Genomic DNA, 14027 nt, shown 5'->3' with positions numbered 1-14027 from the left:
AAGCACATAAGTTCTTTTCAAAACAATGTGCCTCAACTAAGACATTTCCCTCTTAGTTTGGCAAAACATCTCTCTTGAGATCTTTGGTTTTCATAATGGATCTGGTAGAGGTACTTTGGCCTAGCCTCTATCTAAATTATGATTTGTTTGTCTTTTAACTAGTCAGGGCTAAATTGTTGAAGCTTTTCTTCACTCTGTGGTTATGTTATCATTATTTTTGTTATTTTGAATGGTAATTTTCAAATCAGTGTTGACCCTATAATAACAAAATATAGGATGCAAACATATTTTTCTGCATCCATTCAAATCATAGCTTTTTATTTCAATGTTAAGCCTCATGTATGCTACAAAAGCATTGCTTTTCAGTGTCTCCTGTGCTCTAAGAGACTTGTTTGAAAGGAGAGAAAGAAATGACTAGTCCTTATTTCTCTTTCAGCCTGCATGGGATTACTATCTATTCTGAGACCTGAATGAGTCCAGTTTCTAAGGAACCTTAATTTCCAAAAATAAGGAACATGGATACAGTGATTATAAATCCGCTATGTTCTGTACCACAATATTTTACCATGATCCTGCAGAAAAATTAATTGTAGGGAGAAAATTCTGTCCTTTATCCAGATGTGTCAGAAAATCAAGATATATTAGGCCATCCTGTTTATAGTTGTTTCTTGTGTGGCCTCTAAGAACCCCTTCAGTTGTCCCTAGATATAAAGATCTTTGAGATAAGGGCCAGGGCTAAGCAGAAAGCAAAGCCCGGAGTGTATAATCCTAAACCACGTGTCTGTATATCTGTTCCCCAACTTGTTCTCACATCTTAGGGGTATGAAGGTCTCCTTTAGTTTTTCCTTAAAATAAAAGTGGAGAAAGTAGAGTGGTTTATGCTGTTATTTTGGTAAATTTTCAATCAATGATTCAATCTTTCCTGTGGCAGCTTGCCGTTATACTTTTATTTATGTGTTCATTTCCTTGGGGTCCGTCTTCCCTACTAGACTAGGCACGTTCTAAGGGATTAGTCACCTCTTTTGTTCCAGAACCTGGAACACTGTCTGCTGTAAGGTAAGGACCCCACAGATGCTTGTCGTGTGAAAGATAAAGGTTTTGTTAACTAACCAACTTTAATGTCTGGTCTCATATGTGAAAAGATTCTGTTGCAACTCAAGGGAAGATACTTCAGTCCTCTGAACACTGGGACATTACCACATTAAGAATTTAAGAGTCTAAAACCTTGGGTTTAATTCTCTTGTAACCATTTATTTGGCATGCACAGCAAAAATTAATGTAATGTTGAAAATTGAATATGTTTACTGAGTAAAATGGGCATTAAAAGTTTTTGTTTGTGACATATGGTAGGTAGGTAGTATAGCATAGCTTTTGTTACATGGAAAAAAGGTTAATGAGAAAAAGTACTGGCAATTAAGCCAAAGCCTGAATTTTGGGTACTTCTTCATAGCAGTGGGCCAAGATAGTAAATCATGAGATATGGGTTCACCTGGGCTCTGGGCTCTCTTATGGAGTGATCTTACGAATGCCACTTCTTCCTGAGGCCTGTTTCTTCTTCAAGTAAGTGGGTTTCAGAGATCTTTTCTAGCTCAAAATTTGTTGAGCCATTTGACAGAGCTTTGAACCAGTAACTGCTAGTGCACAGACTTTTCAGTTAAGGGTAACAGCTCCAAGTATCACCTATACTTACATTCAAGTCCCAGCTTTGTCAGGTGGCACTGGACATCTTAACCTCTCTGAATCTTACCTGTGAAATAAGAAAGGTAAAACCTATATCCTAAGATTGCTAGGAACATTAAAAAAAGATTTGCACTAATGCATGTAGCTTAGAATAAACAATAATTACTCAAAAAGTTAAAATTATTTCTATCTCAAAGACATTTATGCTTTGACTTATTGTGACTCACCACTGAAGCAGTGATGATTTGTCTTCATCTGCACAGTACATAACTGACAATACTTATTTAATTTACCAAAGGGCAACTTTTTCTATAACCTTGATAGACTAATAGATCCCCCATATTTCAATTGGTTTAGGGGTATTGGTCACCTGAGCTTGGAAGAGACACCAGAGTAGTCCTTGTTCCTCTTCAGATGAAACCCTGCTTAAGCTACTCTCTTGTGTCTTGAATTGCTTTTCCTAAGGAGAGAAATTATGCAGAGGAGTAATTCCTCCAAACTAGTGTCTTATACATGTACCTGAAACAGCGCTTTTGTCTGAAGACTGCTCAGCAAATGAAAATTTGGAAAATTTCAATTAAGCTAGGCTGCAATAGTACAAGACTTGGAGTGTCATTGATCTAGAAGTTTCACCGGTTGTGCAAAGTACCTTTGTCCCTGTGGTTGGGGGTGGCACTCATGGAGCAGGTATTGCTTGGTCCTTCCTTTCATAAATTCTGTGGGCTCCACAAGTGCCAAGGCTGTGGGCAGGTCGTGTCCCTGTATTGGTCCCTGTTCTCCTTAGAGTTTTCTGACTGTCATCTTTCTTTCTATCCCTTACCCCTTTCTATTACTGCTTTCGTTGGATCCTCCATAGGAATGCTTTGGGGTAAATATGTTTGATTTTTTTTTTTAAGTAAAAGATGGGAGGAGTGGTTTGGGGGAGGGAGAAACTGTGGTTGGGAGAGGAAGAGCTGACTCATTGAAGAAGGAATGGTGAGTTTCCATTGATGTCCAAAAGTTTAAAAATTATGAGTGACTAAGCCACCTTGAGAAATAATTATTCTTATCTGAGTAGTATTTGACTTATATGCTGCCTCTTTTGTGTATGTAATACCTTACAATATATCCCAAAGGCTCTGGATACAAAAGTCTGTATCAATTTTATACTTTTGGATCATTTATATTCAGATATAGAGATAAAAAGGACTTGTAGGTTATAGCCTATGACCATTAAGAGAGTTGTAAAATAATGTCTTGGGCAAACTCAGCATTCCTGAAGTTGGATTAAATGTCTTCCTGCCTTACATTATGTGAAAGAAGAGAGAGAATTCTGTCTTCCTTAAGGTGGGTATCCCAAGGCAAAATTCAGATGGAATCCCTTGTAGTTTCCTTATGATATTCTGGATCACTTTTTCTCAAATTGTTGGCATAGTAGTAATCTGGGCTAACTTGGGAAAGAAATCACAATCTGACCTCACCAGTTAGTCTTGTTTTCTGCCACCTGCATGTTTTGCAAATTGCAGTTATTTGAGTTGAATATAAAGATCACAGAGGATGCACAGAAAGGAAAAAGAAATGCAATTTGATTTATTCATTTTATTCCTGGAAATAAGAGAACTATATTTTCTCTATTAGGAGCAGACATTTCTAAGAGGCTGAATAATGATAGTCATCAGCTGCAGGGTAGAATAAAGGTGGGCAGGGCCTGACTGCTCCGCCTGAGTGCCTCTGTGAAGCTTGTGCTAGGTGCAGAGTGTGTGGAATGGAAAAGACCATGGGAACAGCCAGCTAACTGGGGATATCGGGTGGTGAGAAGATTTCTCTGAATGTGGTGGCTTGATCTTCCCACCCTGATGAACTGGGCAGAGCTAACACACCTGGAGTAAGTCAAATGCTCTGATGAAGTTAACCATGGATTCTCATTCAAGTTAATGATTATCATTTATGAATCTGCTACTGGAGAAACAGTAGACTAGGTACAGTAGGGATTCAAACTGGTTATGTTCCCTAGTTGAGGGTAAAACCTTCTGTTTTACTCAGTAGGATGGTGATGAGCAGCACTAGGCTGGCAGTTAGGGAGAAGAGTTAGTAACACATGTAAATGCATGCCTGTGTGAATGTGTAAGTGCAAGTGTGCCTACCTGCTTCTCAGTACACAGATGCTCCATAACTTATGACAGGGTAATGTCCCAGTAAACTCACCAAAAATTGAAAATATGTAAATTAGAAACCCATTTAATGCATCTACCTACCAAATATCATAGCTGAGCAGCACATAGAGTTATTATTTACCCTCATGATCTCATGGCTGACTGAAGCGGCAGCTGCCCAGCACCGGGAGGGAATGATATACTGCATAGCTTTCGCCCTGGAAAATACCAGAATTTGAAGTACAGTTGCTACCTCATGCATACCACTTTCACATCATCCAATAGAAAAATTGTAAGTTGAACCATAGTGGATCAGGGACCGTCTGTGTACATTGGTGTGCATGTGTATGTATGCATGTAATCGTGTGTGTGCATGCACTCTGGGAAGTGATTGGAGAATGTTCCTGGGCATTGTTTTCAAAAACAGCGTGTCCCTGAAGGAGTTTACACTGGCTCAAGTTCTGACCTCTTATCCACTTCTTTATCCTTTTACCTGTTGTTAGTAGTGCAGAAATGTGACTGCTGCTTTTATTTCCATGTTTATTTTTAAATTTATTTTAAAGAGACAAAAAATACAGAAAAGAAAAACAGAAAACAAGAAACATGCAAACAACCACAAAAACAACAAAAGACCCCAAACATTAACAATATAGGCTCTCAAAATAAGATGATAAGAATTTAATAATGGCTGTAATATTGACTATTGTTATCTTCAAAAGAGTTGCTTTTTTTAGGCATGCAAAACTGATCTAATTGTATGAAATAAATAAACTGTTCTTTTCCAAGAGCTAATAGAATTAGCAATTTAATCATAGGGGAAAGGAGAAAAGAAGGAAGGGAAAAGGAAAAAGATATAAATTTGTTTACATATTCTCCCCATGTTTAAAATGACTCCCTGGTGGTGTTTTCCCTGCAGAACCAACAAGGGACGCGACATCAAGACCATCAAATCTCTCCGGGTACTCCGAGTTCTGAGGCCCCTAAAAACTATCAAGCGCTTGCCTAAGCTCAAGGTAATATTTTCGGAGCTTGCTCTCTTCACATCCCCTGCTCCCCTCTTCTAGCCATGGCTAAAGAGGATACATTCTGGGAACATTTAGTGTTCTCATACAGGCTCTGAGGTTCTTCTCAGCTTCCTGAGTTAAGGTCTTAGTGTTGAAGGAAAATGCCCACCATTCCCAAAAATCAGTATGAGGGCTTTTGCCTCTTGAGTCCAGACTCAGGTAACATCTTGTACTTTCTAGTGCCAAGTAACCCAGGAAGAAGCCTTCTTATGTCCTTAAAGTGGACCCAGAACACTAAAATGGAAGCTGTGGGAGCCCTTTGAATGGGTTGCAGACTACAGGCTAGGGTGAGCAGGATAACTTGGAGTTTTTTTTATTTATGAGTCTACAAGAGGAAGGGATCTGCTAGCTCTAAACTCAGATTTTGGGGGTCACAGATAGGTCAGTAACTTTTCCAAAGACACATAGTCCATTTTGCACAAGCTGCAAATAATTGGGTAAACGATTTACCCCAAATTAAATTCTCCCTATTGGCAGGACCTGATTCCTCTGCGTCTGGTACTCTCCTTGCTCATGCTCCCTGGGTGCCAGCTTCTCAAGCTATTCCTTCCTCTCGGACTATGCTTTCCCATTTCAGTTTGCCAGTGTGTTGGACTCACCTTCACCCTGCCTTCTCCCCACTAATATGTTGATATTAGTGGAAGCTATAGCTCCATAGGAGAGAAGTTCTTTCTGAATTTCTGTGACTTCTCAGCTCCCAATTTCTAGCCTTTCATGTCGATGTCCGCTCCCGGCCGGCAGGAAGGACACACGACAAAGTCTGGTAGTGGACAACCTTTTCTTTTTATTTTCCTTCTCCGTACAGCCTGCCCTGGGTTCTCCCAGCTGAAGCCTCCTCTGGTCCGCTCCCCGCGGCTCCTTTTGTGCTTCAGTCTGCCCCAAAGCCTCTACCGGTCCGCTCTCCGCGGCTCCTTCTGGGCTTCTACTTCCGGGCTTCTACCTGGCTTCTTCTTCCGCCCAGGGGTGGCACCGGTATATATACGGGTACAGTGTCCAATCATGTTAAAGTAAGCAAGGCAAGCTGATTGGCTAACATCATCAGTTGCCAGGCAGACTATATTGTTGAGCGGGTTGTTTACGCGGTAAGCAGGAAACTAACATATTCGATGGGAGGGGTAATCTACCTCAGGCTTTGCTCTTTACCACAGGCCGCACGTCCGCCGCGCAAGGCGAGCTATCACAGACGCGGCTCCCAACATCTCCCCCTATTTTATTTTTTATGAATGTGCGCATCGTAGCCCTTCCTGGACTGGGTGCAGAGGCTTATGCCCTATGTGTAGGTCCACCGTAGGTCCTTGGCTTAGACCCTGGTTGGCCATGCCATGGTCTGCCAAGGCCCTGAGGCCCTCGTCCTTTTTCTAGGGCCAGGCACAAACTGGACGGAACCTGGATGCACACAAGCTTGCACTCATTTCCTCTCCGTAAAGAAATCCCCTCGGAGAGAAATTTAGACCTGGGCAGCATCTAACAGTCCAGCGGCTTACGTGCAGGATGGGGTAGGGCCTGGCTTAGGTCGAGTCGTGCTGGGGAGGCACGCTCTTACCCGTCATTGACTCACCTACCCTGCTGTGTATTGTCACCTTATGGAGGAGAATGAGGGATGCCCGCCATATCTAGACTCGGTCGTGGGCCAATTGAGCAAGCCATGCATATGCCTGAGGATCTTCTTGTCCATTTCGGGCTACCGCTATTTTTATTTATCTTATTGGTTGGTCTGTGATGGATCTCCAGTAGGGCAGGTCTGATCTTCAGTCGAGGGCTTTGTTGCCCGTGTCAGTCTCTCCGGTATCCACAGTGGTTCTCGTCCCGATTCCTGTGGGAAAACACAAACCGCGCCTCAGTTCCAGCTGACCACTGGATCCGGGCCCATCCATTGTCCTGTCAGGACATCTTTCCACTTCACCCACCCTTTATGGTTGGGGGAAGGGTTGCAGTGCTCCACAGCTGGGGAGCGATTATCATTATTTAAATTTAAAAAATTGTGTGTGAATAGTGCCATGGATAATCGTGCCTTTGGGGCCAGGCCTTGGCCTACTCCCCCTTTTTGTTTTTGTAAAATTTTTTTGAGGCTTTTATGAGCCCTCTCAATGATTTTTTGACCTTGGGGATTGTATGGGATACCATGTTTTAATTGAACCTCCCTCATTTTGCAGAACTCATTGAAGGCTTTGCCTATATAGGCTGGTCCATTATCAGTTTTTAATATTTTTGGTTTGCCCCATGCGGCCCAAGCTGCCAGGCAATGATTGATCACATTAGACACTTTTTTACCTGTTTTTGCTGTTGCGAATATGACGTGAGAACAGGTGTCTATGGAAACATGAACATATTTAAGAGTCCCAAACTCCTGTATATGTGTGATGTCCATCTGCCAAACATCACCAGGGATCAAACCTCGAGGGTTTACTCCCATCGGTATGGCAGGTTTGTATGTGGCACAGGAGTCACATAGTCGCACGATATCTCGTGCATCTGCTCTAGAAACATGGAAATGGTTTGCTAGTGTCCTGGCATTAACATGAAATTTATCATGGAAGGCACGGGCTCGCTCGATTGGTGTTAGTAAGGTAAAAATCCATAACGGGCGAGTGGCAGTGTCAGCAGCCGCATTCCCCTGTGCCATGGGCCCCGGCAGGGATGTATGTGCTCTTATGTGGGTGGTGAAGACCTTATGGTGTCTGTTCTGAAGCAATGTCTGGATAGACAGGAACAGTCCAGCCACTGTGGAAGTGGATCTAATTAAACTGGCAGTCTCAAGCACTTGCATAGCATTGACCACATACCTAGAATCAGAGACAATGTTAATGGCTTCTGAGAACCGTTCAAGAATCATTTTAACGATCTGTAGTTCTACCACCTGAGGCTGATCTGGTTTAAATTGTATGGTAACCGGGGGCTTGCCTAGGATCACATAGGCGCCTATCCCCGTCTTGGAGCCATCTGTGTATATTGTAGTTGCTAGGACTAATGGCTCAGAGGCAGTAACCTTTGGAAAAATTATAGGGTGCTGAGTGACAAATGACAAGATAGGGTCTTTAGGGTATTGATTGTTTATATCCCCATGGAAAACACATCTCAGAATGGCCCATGTATCTATGTAGGCAGCCAGGGTCTTGATCTGGCTGGCGGTATAGGGTACTCGGATGGCTTGTGGTCCTGAGCCAAAATGTTGGACAGCTCTATCATGCGCTTCAAGGGCCAATGAAGCGACTGCCTCCGGGTAATGCTCTATGACTTTTGCAGGTGAGACCTTAGGGTGTATCCACAGTAGTGGTCCTTTCTGCCAAATCACCGCTGTAGGCTGTAGACTAGTCTGTAGCAAACAGACATCAAAGGGTCGCCCTGGTTCAATTCTGTGTAAGGTAGCCCCACCTAAGGCTTTTTCCACTCTCTGTAAGGCAGCTCTTGCCTCAGGAGTGAGCCTCCTGTGGGAGGCTATATCTGGGTCTCCCTTCAGAAGGTCGAACAGGGGTTTGAGATCTGAATTTGGTATATGTAAATATGGCCTAATCCAATTAATGTCTCCCAATAGTTTTTGCATGTCATTTAGGGTCCTAACGCCATCCGTCCTAATGGTGACCTTCTGTATAAGTCTGGAGGCGACACTGAGGTCCACACCTGCTGACCCAGGGGTGGCCCTTGTTGAAGGCTGCCACCCTGAGCTGTCCTGTCTCTGGGGCGGGGGCCCGCCTGTGAAGGGGGCCCCCTCTGGCCGTTTTTTGGCTCTCTAGCATCTTGTCCACAAATACGGTTGCCCTGAGCATCAAAGACCGACCTACACTCCTCAGCTTTGTGTGATCCCTTTTTGTATCGCCCACAAACATATGGTTCTTCATTCCTAGGGCGAGGCCTAGCATTTGCATTGTTTGGGCAATGACGTTTAATGTGTCCTGGCTCCCCGCAGGCAAAACACCCTTTAGCCTTACATTCCCCTTCTAACCCGCGAGGTCCCCTCTGCTGTACAGCCGCGGCCAGGAGAGCAGCCACTCCCGAGTTGGAGAGCGGCCCCCCTATCTCTCTGCATATCCTAATCCAGGCGTTGAGGTCCTTGTTCTTATGAGGAGCTATCGCTGCCTTGCACTCCTTTGTACATTGCTCAAAAATCAGCTGTCTTACCAGCGGTTGAGCCACTCCCGGATCAGGAAATATCTTATCGGCAGCATCTTGCATTCGGGCCACAAAGTCAACAAATGGCTCTGTGGTACCCTGAATTATTTTTGAAAGACACAAGGAGGCTGTTCCGGCACCACTTACCTGTTTCCAGGCGCGGAGCCCTATGGCATTGATTTGTTCATAGACAGCGCCGGGGAACTGGGTCTGGTCATCAGCGTGCCGACCTTCTCCCATAAGCATTTCCTTGTTCCACCCCCGGTTTCCCCGATTGGCGTTTCTCTCAGCCTGCTCTGCAGAGAACTCTGCGTACCAGGCTCGCCAATCCAGGTAACTACCCGAGGGCAGACACGCCTTTGTCAGCTGAATCCAGTCCGCGGGGGTGAGGGGCCCAGAAGACAGGTTCTCCAGCATGGCAATGGTGTAAGGCGCAGTCGGCCCAAAGGTTGTAACTGCATTTTTAAGTTCTCTAATCTGCTTTATCTCAAAAGGCTCCCATGCATTGCGTCCCTGGCCCATAGCTACTTGTACAGGAAATATCCCGTAGGGGCCACTATCTATCCCAGGTGGATGTACCTCATGAGACAAGCGTCCCCCCTGCCAAAGCCGCCTGTAAAAATACCGACCCGCCGGCGGCGGAGCATAAGACAGCGGCCGTGATTGGGCGGAAAATGGGGGCCCGTGCATCACTTCCTGTTCTGGCGAAAGGGGAGAGAGCTCCCAGGCGGCCGCCTCGTGGCGAGGAATCGCCTCCCTCTCGCGCCGGGGAGCGCTCAGGAGCTCTCTACTCCTCCGCAGACCAGGTTGAGCAGAGCGCAATTCGCGGCGCAACGCTGGAAAAGAACCCTGCGACTCCTTATTGAGCGATTTAGGCTCCTGACAGCTGGTCTCTTTGGCCTCCTTGCCATTCAACTTTCCCTCGTCCTCGGAGTCAGACGACTCCGAGGCTAGAGCCCCGTCCTCCTCCTTAGCATCCTTGTTCCCCTTGACGGACCCCTCTCGGGAGCTCCCTGACTGGGCCTGCTCAGATACCCTGCGTACTTTTGTAAGCTCTTGAGAGCTTTCTCCACAACCACCCTCGCTCTTAGTGTTGCTACCTAACATGTTTCCCATCTTTTAATATGTTACTCACCGCGTGAGGCCCAAGGAATCCGCCACTTACGCGTGAGCCTGAGGGGAGTCTAAAAGCCCTGTAGGTGCGCGCCACCCAGAGCCCAGGCTTATCCCCAACTCACCTGTCTCGCAGCTCTGTACTGGAGCGTTGTCCACTTCCACGTCTCGGGGGTGATCAGTCCCCGGGCGGGCCTCCAAATGTCGATGTCCGCTCCCGGCCGGCAGGAAGGACACACGACAAAGTCTGGTAGTGGACAACCTTTTCTTTTTATTTTCCTTCTCTGTACAGCCTGCCCTGGGTTCTCCCAGCTGAAGCCTCCTCTGGTCCGCTCCCCGCGGCTCCTTTTGTGCTTCAGTCTGCCCCAAAGCCTCTACCGGTCCGCTCTCCGCGGCTCCTTCTGGGCTTCTACTTCCGGGCTTCTACCTGGCTTCTTCTTCCGCCCAGGGGTGGCACCGGTATATATACGGGTACAGTGTCCAATCATGTTAAAGTAAGCAAGGCAAGCTGATTGGCTAACATCATCAGTTGCCAGGCAGACTATATTGTTGAGCGGGTTGTTTACGCGGTAAGCAGGAAACTAACATATTCGATGGGAGGGGTAATCTACCTCAGGCTTTGCTCTTTACCACAGGCCGCACGTCCGCCGCGCAAGGCGAGCTATCACAGACGCAGCTCCCAACACTTTCAGTCTTTTTTTTTTTTTTTTTTTTTTTGGTCTTTTTTGTTTTTATCGGTACCAGGGATCGAACTCACGACTGCCTGATTCCAAGGCAGGCACTTATGCCGCTGAGCTAAATCCCCAGCCCCTAGCCTTTCAGTCTTGTTGCTGTTGCCAGGATCACAAGGCCAGGAAAGCAAACTGAAGCACCAGGGCTGAGTCCATCTTCAAGGGCTACATCAAGATGCGTCTCCAGAAGCAGATTTAATTACCAGCCTACAGTCACAAAGAATAGGGCAATGTCTCCAAGTGTGGGTTACAGGCCACCTGCATCAGGATCCATAAGATGCTTTTTCAAATACAGATTCCTGGGCCACTCTGGTAAAATAAAATCAGATTGTCTGTGGGAGAGCTTGGAACCTGCCTTCTAAACCCAGCCCTGTTTCCTTGTCACCTTAAAAAAGAGCCCTTGTTAGTGCCAGGCTCAGCTGTGGCGTGTAGGAGCTTCATGACCTGTGGCAAATTATTTATTCTTAGACTTTCAACTTGAAAATTTCCTAACACACATTTGCGTTGTGGACAGATGAGCTGACTTGCATGGTCCCTTCAAGTGAACTCAGCAATCCTGCTGGCATGTGTGGGCCTGCTCTCTCCCATATCTGCCACAAGGGACAGAAAGCTGTGGGTTTGATACTTTTTTGCATCTGGATTCTCATTTCCTATTCGGTTCTTGTAACCTCTGATGCTCCCTACCAACTCCATCCCTAACCCAGACTTCTGCTGGTCTGCTTTCCTTCCTGTCCTTGTTCTGCAGGAAGGAGGCAAAACAATCTAGATTTATTTAACACAAGGGGCAGAGGAGAGTCACTCCTGAAAGGCCTCAAACTGGCCAAGACATGGCATCCTGTCAGAAACAAGGCCCTGGCACACTGCAGGAAACACTTAAGCTTCTAAAGAAGTGGCTTCCCTGCGTTCTCCCCTGAAATGAGACCTCCCATCAGCCCAGCAACTAGCCTGGCCTGTACCTAGCAGTACTCTCCCCTTGTGTCCCTTTCCTGGGGCCCCAGCCAAGGTTGCCAGCTGCAATACAGGCATCTGTGGATCCCCGGGAGCCTGCAGGCGGGTTGATGAGATTAGTTAACAGACTGGAGAAAGCGACCTCGACCTTGGTTAATTCTGTTAAATTAGAGAGTGCTGGTTCCTCTTTCCACAGTGTGATAACCTGAGGGAGACGTGGGTGGCTCAGATGATTCCACATGGCTGTGTGTCACTCACATTCCCTGCAGTGTTAAACTAATTAAACCAGTGATGCCTCACCCAATGCTGTGGAGAAGCAATTGCACAAATGTGGAGCCACTATGGGGCTAAACTGTCCCTCTGCTGAGCTAAACCTAAAAACCTATAAAAGAGCCTAGAAATGGCTTGAAATGTGTTGCACTGCTGTGTAACTCCTTACGGCTTAGGGTTTGGAATGAAGGTCTTTGGAGACCTGTTATGTTTTAACTAAGTATAAATGCCTGATTCCATCCATTCTCATCCTCATCTCTAAGTCGAACTAGGTCTCATTCCTTCTCACGTTGCCTGTGTTATTTTCATGCTAGCTTTACACTAAAGGACATTGATATGAAAGGCTTGACTGCAGTCAGTACAAATGTGTGGACATATGACAAGGTATCATTAAAACGGACAAAGACTGTAGTGAACTTTCACCCCGATCCATTTAGTAAGGGCAAAGGGAAAAAAGTCAGCACAGAAATAAACTTGTGAATGTCACCCAATAGGGCAGGGACAAGGTGTTTAATGATTAAAATGAGCTAAGTGATCTCCAAGATCCCTTCCAGCATTAAACTTCTGTGCTTCATGTGAATACCCCACTGGGATCCCATGAAGAAACCCCTCTGTTGCTTTACATCGTCAGGTTTGTGTTTACTGCCTTGAGTTTCCTTTCAGCTAGAGTGTGCTTCCTTCCAAGAGGAAGGTCTTACCATCGTGACCAGCCTGGAAGTCATCTTATTCCCTGAGTGTCACCCCTCTCATTAGTGGGGTGACATCTCCAGGGGCATTTTCTAGTGCTGCCAGGTGGTGGTGTGAGCCCAGCTCAGCTCTGGGCCGGTGCAGATGTTGTCCCAGGTCTCACACACCAGGGCCCTTTGCTGCTGTCTATAGGCTGTGTTCGACTGTGTGGTGACCTCCCTGAAGAATGTCTTCAACATACTCATTGTCTACAAGCTCTTCATGTTCATCTTTGCTGTCATCGCAGTTCAGCTCTTCAAGGGAAAGTTCTTTTATTGCACAGACAGCTCCAAGGACACAGAGAAGGAGTGCATGTAAGTACCACCTGCACCTAACACTCACTCTTTGCTCAGCATGTTCTGATGGGCCCTTCTCCACTCTCCACAGGTTAACTCTGTCTCCTTTATATCTCCATTCTTCTTTCAGTAGAGCTGTAAAATGGGAACTTAGTAAATTGTGCTGAGAACATCTTTTGTGTCAAATGTGGGCAAAGATATTTTACATTCAGTTTTTCATTTTAAACCCTCATAACAATCTATTGAGATGGGTTTTATTTGTGTGTCACAGATGTGAACACTGAGATGCAGAGTTTAACTTGCTCATGGTTACACAGTAACTAGTGAAAGTGCTGGGATATAATCCCACATTAAGGAACAGCAATACTATTTTATTCTAAGATTATTCTAACATGTTTGCACAACATGCCACTACATATGGAAAATTCCACGTATGCGACTTTGTTTCATGCAAAAGATTATTAAAAATATTATACAAAATTATTTTTGGTCTAACTGCATTAGGCATGCATTAGGAGATGTCACCCCACTAATGAGAGGGGTGACACTCAGGGGAATAAGATGACTTCCAGGCTGGTCACAATGGTAAGGACCTTCCTTTTCATAAAATCCCTTCTTCCTTACATTTTGTGTGGTTGTCATTGTTATCCCATGTTCTTGAAATCCATGGAATTTTCTGGCTCTTCCATAAGATGTAGTGCAGAGCCCCTTTTTCATTTTCACTCTGATTTTAGAGGCAACTATGTAGACCATGAGAAGAACAAGATGGAAGTGAAGGGCCGGGAATGGAAGCGCCATGAATTCCACTATGACAACATCATCTGGGCCCTGCTGACCCTCTTCACAGTCTCCACGGGGGAAGGATGGCCTCAGTGAGTGCTGGGTTGTGGTTGGTACACTTATCTGTGAGCTGGGGTGGGACCACATGGGTTCCTTGAGAAGCTGATTCAAGAGGAACAA

At 45.5% G+C, this 14027-nt stretch overlaps 1 protein-coding gene across 3 annotated transcripts in view; it reads left to right on the top strand.

The window, feature by feature from the left end:
- Nucleotides 1-14027, top strand: part of Cacna1e (calcium voltage-gated channel subunit alpha1 E) — a 479237-nt gene that overhangs the window by 416212 nt on the left and 48998 nt on the right. For 2 of the 3 annotated variants that reach the window (XM_063240090.1, XM_063240089.1), the window contains exons 28-30: nt 4729-4825; nt 12925-13085; nt 13802-13939. In XM_063240090.1, the coding sequence (XP_063096160.1) occupies nt 4729-4825; nt 12925-13085; nt 13802-13939 (396 nt within the window). Of the gene's footprint in view, nt 1-2536; nt 2549-4728; nt 4826-12924; nt 13086-13801; nt 13940-14027 lie in introns of all 3 variants that reach the window. The other variant, XM_063240088.1, reaches the window with a different exon arrangement.

The sequence above is a fragment of the Cavia porcellus genome, unplaced genomic scaffold (genome assembly GCF_034190915.1).
Source record: "Cavia porcellus strain 051 isolate PalLab524CR breed Dunkin Hartley unplaced genomic scaffold, mCavPor4.1 scaffold_29, whole genome shotgun sequence".
NCBI classification, from domain to species: Eukaryota; Metazoa; Chordata; class Mammalia; order Rodentia; family Caviidae; genus Cavia; species Cavia porcellus.
The sequence above is the reverse complement of the archived record's forward strand: the minus strand, read 5'-3'. Positions and strand labels throughout refer to the sequence as shown.